At 40.5% G+C, this 12,545-nt stretch overlaps 2 protein-coding genes across 8 annotated transcripts in view; one reads left to right on the top strand and one right to left on the bottom strand.

The window, feature by feature from the left end:
• Positions 1-1,447, top strand: part of EIF5B (eukaryotic translation initiation factor 5B) — an 82,060-nt gene extending 80,613 nt beyond the window's left edge. Inside the window, exon 24 of the mRNA XM_036880061.2 lies at positions 12-1,447. Within this exon, the coding sequence (XP_036735956.2) occupies positions 12-119 (108 nt within the window). The 3' untranslated portion in view covers positions 120-1,447. The remainder of the gene's footprint in view (positions 1-11) is intronic.
• Positions 1,448-1,665: 218 nt separating this feature from the next.
• Positions 1,666-12,545, bottom strand: part of REV1 (REV1 DNA directed polymerase) — a 112,228-nt gene continuing 101,348 nt past the window's right edge. For all 7 annotated transcript variants that reach the window (XM_036880056.2, XM_036880053.2, XM_036880057.2 and 4 more), the window contains 9 exons: positions 7,713-7,815; positions 6,467-6,632; positions 6,032-6,234; positions 4,657-4,890; positions 3,886-4,009; positions 3,110-3,333; positions 2,861-3,017; positions 2,468-2,570; positions 1,666-2,067 (listed from right to left, as the gene is read on the bottom strand). In XM_036880056.2, the coding sequence (XP_036735951.2) occupies positions 1,956-2,067; positions 2,468-2,570; positions 2,861-3,017; positions 3,110-3,333; positions 3,886-4,009; positions 4,657-4,890; positions 6,032-6,234; positions 6,467-6,632; positions 7,713-7,815 (1,426 nt within the window). In that variant the 3' untranslated portion in view covers positions 1,666-1,955. The remainder of the gene's footprint in view (positions 2,068-2,467; positions 2,571-2,860; positions 3,018-3,109; positions 3,334-3,885; positions 4,010-4,656; positions 4,891-6,031; positions 6,235-6,466; positions 6,633-7,712; positions 7,816-12,545) is intronic.

The raw sequence follows: 12,545 nt of genomic DNA, 5'->3' as shown, positions 1-12,545 counted from the left end.
GGCCGTTGCAGATCAGCCGGCAGTCCATCGACGCCCTCAAAGACTGGTTCCGAGATGACATGCAGAAGAGTGACTGGCAGCTTATTGTGGAGCTGAAGAAAGTATTTGAAATCATCTAATTTTTCCACATGGGGCAGGAATTGGAATAAGTGCATTGTTACATTGTAATATCACCAAGAAAACAAGACAAAAAAATGGAATGGCTATATCTGGACACGGATGAACTTGAGTATGGAAGGAAAAAAATAGGTGTATAAAATGTTTTCCATGAGAAACCAAGAAACTTACACTGGTTTGACAGTGGTCGATTACATGTCCCCACAGTTCCAACGTGCCTGCTCACTCTTTCCTAACCCTTCTCTACTGGCTGCTATTTTAAAGTCTGCCCTTCCCCAAAACTGGGATTTTTATTACTGATCTAAAGCTCTTTGAATTTTATACTGATTAAATCAGTACTGCAGTATTTGACTAACCAAAAGCTTCTGCAGATTTTGTGATTCTTGGGACTTTTTTGATGTAAGAAATACTTTATGCATATCCTTCCCACATTGATTTTTCCAGCATTCTTCTGCCATATGCCCTTAGGAATTTTTTTAAAATAGAAAGTTAAGCATTCTGTTTCTTTCATCTGCTTGTGTGAACCATGGTGTAAAGCACAGCTGGCTGCTGTTTACTGCTTGTGTAGCGCCTACTGTGATCAGCACAATTCTGAACTACCAATAAAGAAATAGACCTTCACCAGTAAGCCTGCTAGGCTCCCATGGGTAGTGCAGCTTCTCCCCCAAGCCTTCATCCTGGGTGTAGCTTGTTCTTTTAAGGACTATTTTAGTGACTCTCAAACCTGGTGTACTACTAACACACATTTTAACATTAGGACTTTTCATATGCCAATCTTGATCTGTTTTTGCCTAGAAAATTGTCATGCATACATCATCTGATGAGAGAATCAGTAGGGAATTATCTGGAGTGTAGTGCTTTTCTCTAACTAACTAACTCATTACAGAGGCAGCCTAAGGATTTTATTCATATTAGTAATCTTACTGTACTAGTTTGGATTTTCTTGAAAAATGTGGAAGTGGGTCCACATGAGGACCTTTCCCCAGTGTAAGAATTCCGCAGGTGTGAGATCTGACTGCCTATGTATAGCAGTGTTGAAGTCAATGTGGGATGTTTGAAGAAAATGTTCCCAAGTAGCCACTGGCATAGAATTACAAAAACTCTATTTTTCAAGTGTTACAGCATAACAGAGCATAGAAAAATAATTTGAAAATCTGTACCATTCATCATTCTTGCAGTCGCTCAAGGGCCAGGAGAGGCAAGGACACCACCTGTAACCCTTCTGTGGGACATCATTTTCCCAGGAAAAACAATCTTCAGTGTGCATGTGCTAATTCAAAGTGTGTAAACTCCTCCATTTGGAAGAAGTAAAGAAGATATTCTTAACATGCTCCTGTGTTCGTGCTTGGGGACAGGATAAAAGATGGCTCAGAAGGCTTACCCTTGCTAGGAACAAGCAGGACCCCAGTCTGGGACCGCTCAGGAAGTGCAAAGCTAGCATGGGCTTTAACAGTCTGGCCTGGAGATTTTTCAGCCTTTAAGTATAATGAACAGGTCAGGCTTTGCTTGCTTCCTAAAGGATTCACAAAAAGGAGCCTGTACAAAATATACATACAGTTCTTTATTAAACAACTGTAAACACTTCACTGTAAAAATCCATAAAACTTTATAAACAAACATTTTGTAAATAGAATCTATACTACAGTAAAAGAATTAACACAGTTATTTACATGCAATACTGACAAATTTGGCACTTATTGAAAAGAAATGTACAAAACGCTTGCTTAAAAAGAAATTCAAACTTATAAAAAACTCAGAGCAGTACGATCATGCACTTTGCAAATACCTCACAAGCACTTATGGCACAGCTAGGGGAGAGCCAGGCTCCCTGGTGATATTTATGTGATTTTTAACGTGCTTCCATAAGTTTGTTGTAAAACCACCTGAACATTGTCGAGAATAAAGTCAAATGCCATATTCCAAACCGATTCTACCGACTGCTGCATCAACCTGAAGGTGGGGAGAGAAGAAACACATCAGGAAAAAGACCGATTCCTTCTTCAAGGATCAGTTTAGCACATTCAGGGCTTAAGAGTTTTAACATTTCATGAAAATGTTAAAGTAATTTTAGCAAAAAAAAAAACAAAACAGAACACTCAAGTACTTACTAATGTTTTAAACTATATAAACTTCAAGGAGAACAATCTTGTTTTGACCCTATTTACTAGTACCCAGTCAGTGTTAATGGAGTTTCTACCTCAGGGATTCAAATTAAAAGGCATCCCTTTTTCATTAACCCTAGACAGTAAATGCAGTTAACACCACTGACAAAGTGTAAAACTTAGCACCTCATCTCCCTCAGCCAGTGACATGCCATTTTTCCATTTTGATAAAAGTACTGGATATTTACCTTTTCATGTATTTTATAACTAGGTCCAGTTTTTCCAAATCTTTTTCTTCAATTAGATCAGTACAGTATTTCACAACCTGCAGAATGTCTTCTTCCATTGGATCTAGAGGGGAAAAACCTTAAATGAGGACCAACCTGTCTTTTGAAAGGTGAAGGTGAGCTGCAGGGGTGAAGGAAAGCTGTTTTTCTGCAACCATGCCACACTGACTCGGAGCTATAAATAAGGGGGTACAGTGGTGAACCATTCAAAGCCAGCCCTGGAGTTGAGAAGGTTAGGAGGTGGCTGGTTTACAAGCTTAATTAGATTTTTAAAAAATGAGTTCCATCTATATAGTCGAGTCCGTTTATGTTCTGAAATTACATGTCAGTCTGACCAGAGCCAGCCAAGCCAACCTGAAATGGTAGTAATCCATTCCTTGAGCAAGGTCTTCACGTCACTGAATTCCACAGCTCCTGCCAGGTTTGGAGCTGGGGGTCTAACACTGCCAGATGGGTCGGGCTGCAGACCAGAAAGGCCTGGCACTCCTGAAGTTGAAGCAGAGCGTTCTCCCTGTTAAAACGTATCATAAAAAGTGCTGTATTTACATAACTACTGAGTATATTAAGATTTAAGGTCAAAGTTTAAAAATTAAAAAGTATTACCAGAGGTTTCTCAGAAGCAGGACCTTCATGTTTGAGAAACCCATCAATTAGTTTCTGGGGACTCCCAGAGGCCCCTGGCAAACTTTTTGCAGGACTATTAAGCTGCTTGTTTTTCAAAGGACTCTGAATCTTTTTTGGGGAACCGATGGGATGTTTTTTCTTGTTTCTTCTCTTCTTTTCTTTCACTGTTGTTGGTTTTAGCTGAAGTAATGGGTTCTTTGGCACTAGAAGAGGAGGGACATAATCCTCAACAAAACATGTCTGTACAGCAACGTGGGTTCTCTCTCCTCCCAAACATAACCCCTGTGTGCACACACGCCCCCCACCACGCAAGGCAGCAGTGACGACACTGGAGGAGCAGGCTCTGCGGTTCTTAGTACCTGCTCCGCCACTGAAGTGACTGTGACCTTTCTAAAAACACTGCTTATTTCTAGTGTGGTGCTTGTAAGGATTAAATGAAAATTCAATGGGGTAAGTACCTAAGATAACAGCTGAGTGGGCCCTATTCTGTTTTTAGAGTAAATGTGGTATTTTGTGTTGCACGTTCAGAAACCTTTTGTTTTAAACCTACTCCTGTGATGTGTCAATTTTAAAGGACAAGTGGCTTGACAAGAATTCAGACTTTTTTAAGTGAAGAATGGTGTTTTTAAGTCAAAAGGTTAGATTGAAATCTGAACATAAAGAGTTCTTCCCATGCCCAGCAGCTCAGAGCCCGGCCAGTCTATGTGACAGTTACCACACGTGACAGTCTCATCCTTCTCCTCTCCCGGGCTTACCCAACATGCTGGCTGGCTGCTGCTGCAGACTGGGGTTCTCTCCCTGCCTCTGTCGTTGATCATATGCTGCTTTCAGCTCCTTCTGAAGCTCAGACGGAAGGGCAGCAAACACCTCAGGGTCCACCTAGTGGCAAAGAGAAGGTCCACACCAGAGCAGATTCTAGAAGGCAGCTGGTTTATGTTTTTCACAATATACTGTTTTCAAATAGTATCAGAGGAGTATGAATTCTTAATAGATCCTCAGTATCAAAGCTCATTAAAACCCTCACAAGGTTTTAGGGTGAGAACAAGGAATAAAATTTGGGGAGTAAATTGAATTTAAAAACACCAAACTACAAAACTACCAGGCAAGGAGAACTAGTAGAAAGGAGAAGCAAAGGACAACAAAATAGGCTCATATATAATGTCTCTGTAAATATCACACAGAGGTAGTGTGAGTGTTCCTGGTCTGTTGTTAGGCATGCCCACCCTGTGACCTGAGTGTGGCCTCTCTGGCCTGTGAAATAGATGAGTATGTTTCCTACTTTCTTCTGGGTGGAAGCTTTTAACACCCACGTCCTCTCTCAGACCCCACCTAGGGGCAGGGGCCAATTCCTACAGTCTATGGCTGGCAGATGGTGTGAGAGGAACCAGTCCCTCCTGCAGGGGTCACGGTGTCAGCCACTGAGAGCTTAGGGTGCAGAGGAAAACGGCACTGAGCTGTGCCCTGAGCTGGGGTAGGAGGGGTGAGAACAGTGAAACTATGGGAGAAGGTCCCTATATTTAACTCACCTGTGAAAATGCTGGAAGGGCTATTACATTAATTCCTGTGTCACTATTAGATTCTTGAGGTTCTGGTATTTGTAACAAAACTGTCCCAACTGGTTGTGGCAAAATTCCTGTATTACAGCCATTTGCTGGTTCGTTCTTTCTGCTGCCATGTGGCTCTCCTTGCTGAATAGCACAGACTTGCTCTACTTGTTCCCGGAGATCAGGTGGAAGTGCTTCCAGAACAGACTGATCGAGCTATAAAGTACCATACATACGAGTTTGAAGTTAAAGTGTCCTCAGTGGTGATGAGCTTGGAGAGCTAATGGAACACTCTAATTCATATTTGGGTATCCTCGACAATGAACACAGGTGCAGATAACCAGACTAGGAAAGCCACCCCCCAAACCAGCACATTTCTGGAATGTCTTGGCCTTTTGCCATTGCTGCCTGAGCAGTGATGTGATTGATATCTGGTGATCTGTCCACGACTGGCCAGTACCACAGGAGCAGGGAGTCCACATCCACTCACTGAATCTCCTGCAATAGGAGCAGACAGATGGACAGACAGGGAGAGCCTTTGCAAGCCTGACTCTCAGACCCCATCTGGGGGCAGCCAGTTCCCAAGGCAGGTGCCACATTTCTGTGATGGGCTAACAGTCCTGGGTCAGGAGTTTACCGTTCAGACAGGAGACTGTCCAAAAATAAACACAATTCTAGTCTGAGAGTAGACAAGCTGCAAAAAAGGCATTCTAGAAGCTAACTTTTCTCCAGCCTACCTAACCAGAATACTCTGCCCATCCACATACATCCCTCTGGAAACATGCAGTCCCATGAGCTGGGTAGCCAATCTTGCCACCAATCAGAGGCAACTGTTCTTGGGTAATACGCAAGCAACCAGGAGCCAAAGCCAGCATATCACAAATACCCCTTTTTCCCTGGTCTCTCAGCTGGCATGTACATCTCCTTCAGCTCCTTCCCAATATGGCTTAGGTGCAGCACACCACACTGCAGCCACACCAGTGGGGTCAATAGCTTATGTTAGAAAGTCTATGCAGTCTACAGAGAGGACTGAAATGCTGCAAGAACCACTTCTGACCTGATGCCCAGCAAAGGCTGAGCTGTCAAATGGCGCAGGGCCTCGTGACTGCCCCTGCTCCCAAAAGGTGAGGTGGCTGCTGACAAGAGGCAGCTCATCGAACTGGCCTTCATGTTTTACAACTTGCAAGAGTTGCAAATCTTTGCCAAAGTACGATCTTTCAGCTAACCTGATCATTTCTCATTTGGAATTCAGAAACAGCACAATCCTAACAAGTAGCCCTTTCTCCCTTTCTTGGCCACACTGGTCATTAAAACGCTCTTACTGCAAACTACTTTTGCACTTACTATAAGAATATACCTGGGAAGGTGATGGGACCTCTATACTCAGGTTAAGTCTTGATTTTAAACTTATGGGAGAATGCAGACCATTCCATTTCCCTGAAGACTCGGCTTTGCTAGTAACAGGGTTGATACTTGATGTCAGATGTGTAGAAAAAGATGGCAAGAAAGTGCAAGTTCTAGAGGCAGAAGATATTTCCAGATCCATAGCAGCTAGAAATACTGGAAGTATAGAAAATACATAAAATAGCTTCTTTAGATTATGTGGGAAGGGGATACTTTGAACTTTTGAAACTACAGCAATTTTTATTACTGAGTTATTGTAATTCAGAATGACATTTTTTTCTTAAAAAGAGACACAAAGAGCTGTCCATACCAGACAACCTTTAAATTAACTTAGCCTTCCTAAGGATGTGAACATGCTGACACAAGAGTCATGCTGATAACCACTGACCTTCCTTGTGCTCCTCTTCTGTAGATTTCTTAGCTTTTTGAACTTGGAAGAGGTCAAGGACAGAGTGTGACCCACCAGGAAAGTGGCTCGACTGAACTGACGGGCGACTGGGACATGTGGAAGGGTTTGGATTAGTAGGAACCAACTGATTTACCTGAATCCCAACCTAGAACCAGAATAAAAAATATGTTTCTATGAAAACTAAAGTGGAATATAAATTCAGCTAAGCAAAATTTTTGGCTAATTAAACTATTTTGTATATCTTTTAGTATAAAAGATTAAATGAAAGTATTAAAACAGTCTTCTATATTGATTTCAGAAACGACTACACTCGTGAGCAGTTCTGTTCACCTCTTTGCAGTATTTTAACGCAATCTCTTTAAAATCATAAAATCTAAAGAAGTGCAATTCTGTATGCCACTAAAGTTCTAGCCAGCTAAGTTTTTAAAATAAGACTTTAAAAAAATTTATTAAATAGAGGGCAGTTTACTTGCAACCTTATTTCATCATTTTTCTTTTTATAAATGAGGAAGTACTTTTCAAATAAACAATGGTGTGGGGGCGGTGATGTTCTGATGACCCCCGCACCCCCAACACCACACAGCCTTATAACAACAGTATTTCAGGGAGACGCTTTAACTGTGCTTGGCTTAGTAACTTTCTAATCCTTCCACAAGACCCACACCAAGCCAACAACACTTTCCTCCATGTGTGTGCACACAAGCCAACCTATACAAGTTCACCTTTAAGAAAGTGAAGGTTTTTGATTTTGATGCCCTCTCAACCTATCTGTTCCAGAGGCATCTTCATGCGCCTGTGATAAACTCTCTCTTCTAGATCATCATCCATTAGAATAAATTTCTGATTATATAGGACCTTAAAGGTACAAGAATTATTTGCAGATTCATGGTCCTCACAGTCCTATCTACTAAGGGAATGAGAGGAGGAAGCAAGATAGTGGGTGTGAAAAATCAGTCCTTGGCTAATTAAGAGAAGGTGCTAGAAAAGTTCAAGATACAATATTACTCCAGGCAGAAAACAAAACTCTCAGAACAAATTTGCTTGAAAAGGAGGTAGAGCAGGTTGGTGACAAAGTCAAGAATTTTCAGTTTCTGTTTCAGTATTACATCAAAGGAGCCAAAACCCCGCATATAAGCCACACGCCTCTCCCCACTGACCATTCTGTCAGGCCTCAAATTAGAACAACATTTCAGAAAGTCAGAATTTTAAAACATTATATACTTACCCCTCTCATGTCCGATATATTTAGTTTCATCATATGAAACATGTTTAGTGTGGCCTTTCCAATTATTTTTGCACTATCTGTTGCCTGGTCAAGAGTTACGCTCCTGTAGGTGATAGAATCAACTTTTTAAAGGAACAAAAGTTACATTCCATATGTATTTACTAGTACCTCGGCAGCATGGAACTGTTAAAGAGTTATAGAAAAGTCAAAATTACAAACAGTTTATATACTTAATTATTAAATATAATCCTTAAAAATGAACAAGGTTTCCTTCAAAGAAGCCAGTAAGAACAAATTACACTGGCAGCAATGTAAGAAAATCATGTACAACACTGAGATTTTAAGATCTAATGGAGACCAGGTCTGTTAAAAATAAATTTTTTTAAAGACATATTTTAGTTAAAGCAGACACAAAAAGGGACACTTATGTTGCAACTTGAACGAGAAGTGCAGTGGTTCTAGATCCCAAGAGAAGCTGTAGCTCCAAGAGTATGCTGATATGTGGAAGATAGATCCCCTATATTCTGGTTCTTAATATTTCCATTCATTATGTTTGAAGGAAAGCCATGGAATGATTTCAACATGTGAATATGTTCATCACAATTCTACTTTCTCTCAGAGGCTCTCTAAATGGATATAGGAATGTGTGGAGAGCTATGATAAAGTAATCACAATGGTGCGCTAACATCCAGGGAGACTAAAATATACAATTCTTAGATCTTTTAAGAACTCTTGCCACATCGCTAATCATCAGAAAAATACAAATTAAAACCACAATGAGATAGCACCTCACACCAGTAAGGATTGCCACCACCCAAAAAACAACAACAACAAATGTTGGCAAGGTTGTGGAGAAAGAGGAACCCTCCTACACTGCTGGTGAGAATGTAAATTAGTTCAACCATTGTGGAAAGCAATATGGAGGTTCCTCAAAAAACTAAAAATAGAAATACATTTTGATCCAGGAATTCCACTCCTAGGAATTTACCCTAAGAATGCAGCAGCACAGTTTCAAAAAGACATATGCACCCCTATGTTTATTGCAGCACTATTTACAATAGCCAAGAATTAGGAGCAACCTAAGTGTCCATCAGTAGATGATTGGATAAAGAAGAGGTGGTACATATACACAATGGAATATTATTCAGCCATAAGAAGAAAACAAATCCTACCATTTGCAACAACATGGATGGAGCTAGAGGGTATTATGCTCAGTGAAATAAGCCAGGTGGAAAAAGACAAGTATCAAATGATTTCACTCATCTGTGGAGTATAAGAACAAAGAAAAAAACTGAAGTAACAAAACAGCAGCAGACTCACAGAACCCAAGAATGGACTAACAGTTACCAAAGGGAAACGGACTGGGGAGGATGGGGGGGAAGGGAGGGATAAGGGGGAAAAAGGGGCATTATGATCCGCACACATAATGTAGGAGGTGGGGCACGGGGAGGGCTGTACAACAGAGAAGACGAGTAGTGACTCTATAACATCTTACTATGCTGATGGACAGTGACTGTAATGGGGTATGTGGGGGGACTTGGTGATGGGGGGAGTCTAGTAAACATAATGTTCCTCATGTAATTATAGATTAATGATACCGAAATAAAAAGTCAGTGTTACAACTTAAAAAAAAAAAAAAAAAGAACTTGTGATGGAGGACTAGAGAATCTACCATCATTATTATTAGGTGCCAAAAAACTAAATTTCAATACTATTAAGAATACTATGTATTCATCTTTAAATATGCCTGTTTCTTTAAGGAAGTCAATTACAAAGTATTTTCAGTTATGTGTTACCTGATAATTAAGTTACATTTATTTTACACAAATGCAGAGTAACTTAAAGGCAAGATTTTTAGTGCATCATGGTGGTTTAAATACATGTTTATTCATTTCCAAAACATGACTAAACTTGACTTGAAATGGTTTTTGAAAGGTATAAACTCTTAAAAGACAGAAATGGGAGAGGAGAAATGTTAACTATTTGAAAGCAAATTGGTAAATGGTAAGTTACCAAATGCCAGCTAAATAAATGCATAAAACAAGGCACCAACCTAATGCCAATTTATGCTACAGAACCTCTTGAAAAGCCCAGCAACTGGAGGTGTTGGTGATCTAGAAAAGGTGGGGAGAGACGGGGCCGAGAACTGGCACTCGGAGTGATGCACAGACCGCCGCCCCTCTTTGCAGAGACTCGCCCACACAGAGGAGCTACAGATACCAACCGCAGCTGAGGGGGAGAGATGCACATCACCCTGAAAGAGCCTCCACTCTCCATCCAGACCCCTCTCCCTCCTGAGTGACCAGAACACCAGCTGCACCTGAAATCTCACCCATCCCTGGGTGAAGGGTGGGCTTCTCTGTGGGGAAGCTGACAGACTCAACAGGGACAACTGCAGGTACTGCCAACTGGTTCTGCTACCTGAAGGCCAACCCCCTCCAGCCAGACATTTCCCACTAAGAATCCAGAGGTTTCCAACAACATTTTAGCAGTTCACATGTGAACAGAGGGCTCAGATACCTGAAGAAAACCGCTAATATAAAAGCAACCAAAATGGAAAAAAGGAACTTGGAGAAACAGACTGACATAGGGACTAAAGAATACTTAAGAGGTCAGAGAGAATACTGTATCAGTGACACAAGAGATATTATACTCAAATGTCTGAGAACAAAAAAATCTCAGAAATTTAAAATATACTACAAAAATTTTAATACAAGTACCTGGCAAGAAAAACAAACAAAATTCCAGAACACCTGAGATTAGGAGATCCTGAAAGTTCCGGACACAGAACAGACTCCTATAAGGGACAGGCAATCAGAGGAACAGTGTCCTTCCCAAGGGCAATCCTGAAAAAAGGAAGACTATGGAGCCTTCACATTTCTCAGGAAATATGATTTCTTAGTTGTAACCTTTAAGTCAGCAAAATTACTAAGTGTGATAGGCAGGTTCAAAAAACTTCTCAATAAGCTACAAGAAGGAGACCAGGGATCCAAGCAGAGGAGGATCCACCATAGATCACAGAGAAGGAGCATCTCATGACTCCCAGCTCTGAGGCAGGTCCTCAAATACACTGACCCAGGCTGGAGCAGCATGCTGGCTGGCCCCAGGAGACAGATCTCCCAGAAAAATCAACTCAGTGGACTGTTGACGTATTGAAACATACTGGAAGGGAATCTGGATCCCAACTCAGTGGCAATTCACAAAAAAAGCAAATGGAACAAGATGCTCACGTAATCCCAGGTAACTCAACAGGAAAGGGAACGTGATCATAGTGGACCATGTGGATCAGCTGCACACAGCCTGTGTGTGGTCACAGTAACATGACAACAGGTGTTACCGAACCAAGAATTCATGACTTTACTGGGGCAAAGCAAATATGCAAATAAGGAAATAACAAGAGGCAATGGAAGAGAAATAACAAATCCTCTTCTACAGTAGAAGTCTGTAAACATTTGCAAGACTGAAATAAGCCAGAAATGGCAGTTTAAGTATCTATCTAGAAATATGGATAGAAACACCAGAAGAAACCACTCAAAGTTGAATGGTGCTCAGAGCTGGGAGAAGTATTCAAAGAGACTGAAAGCATTGTAGCTCACCTTTTCAATTACATATATTACTTTGATAAAATACATATATACATAATCCAAATTTAAAGCACACACATAAGAACGTCAAGGGTGGGGGGATATTCTTTTCCCAAAAGGAAAACTATTTAAAGAAAAATTTTCCTAAGTGATAATCAAGACACAGATCTTAATCTACACGTGGCTCTTAGAAATTCAACTTAAAATTTGTCATTTCTATTACAGAATATAATGTATAAGAGTATGTGAGCTGCATGACGGCCTATAGTTTTTGACTAAGGCCAATTACACCTGAGTCATGGAACGTGGAGTACCACTTCTTAGTTTACTCAACCAAACATTACTTCAGTTAGATTACAGCAGGGGCCCACACATTTTTTTCTCAAAAGGCTAGACAGTAAGTAGCTTGTGCGTTGGGGTCTCCTTCACATATTCTCCATATTGTACAAGCTCATATATAAAAACTATTCGAAGCACACACAAATCACATAAAACAGGACACAGGCTGGGCATTGCCCACAGAATGTAGTTTGTCAACCCCTGAATTAGAGGAAACATAGGATCAGTATTATATCTCATAATCCCTCACCTAAAGCATTTCTTATGCAGTTACAATACCTCCAAAACACTAGGTTTGGCTTATGGTTTACAATCTATATCTTGACGTTTATAAAATTACACTTGCTTCAATTACCCTGTGTTCTTTTTGCATTATCATGTCTCATTCAGTTAGTGTTTTAAGGGTACAGCAAAAATGTATACTTTATTACCAGCAATGCACAGCAGACTCTGAAATGTCCTGGGTTTACTAAACAGAATCCTTCTCTTGTTAGAGATAAACAATGAAATATTTGTGGATGAAATGGTATGTATGACACCTGAGTTCTGCTTCAGAATCACTGGGGGTAAGAATAGGAAGAAAACTGCTAGAATACTAACAGCAACTGTTGCTGAAATCACATGATGGGCCCAGATCCAGAAGCTTCACAGCTGAATTTTATCAAACACTTAAAGAAGAGTGAATACCCATCCTTCTTTAATTATTCCAAGAAGTAGAAGAGGAGGGAAAACTTCCAAACTCATTCTATGAAGCCAACACTGCTCTAATACCAAAACCAGACAAAGACACCACAAAAAAAGATTACAGACCAATATCCCTGATGAACATAGATGCAAAAATCCTCAACAAAATATTAGGAAACCAAATTCAAAGTACATCAAAAATATCATCCATCATAATCCCTTACCC

This window comes from Manis pentadactyla, chromosome 2 (assembly GCF_030020395.1).
Source record: "Manis pentadactyla isolate mManPen7 chromosome 2, mManPen7.hap1, whole genome shotgun sequence".
In the NCBI taxonomy this organism is placed as follows: Eukaryota; Metazoa; Chordata; class Mammalia; order Pholidota; family Manidae; genus Manis; species Manis pentadactyla.
Note: the sequence above shows the minus strand (reverse complement) of the source record. Positions and strands in the feature narration are given on the sequence as shown.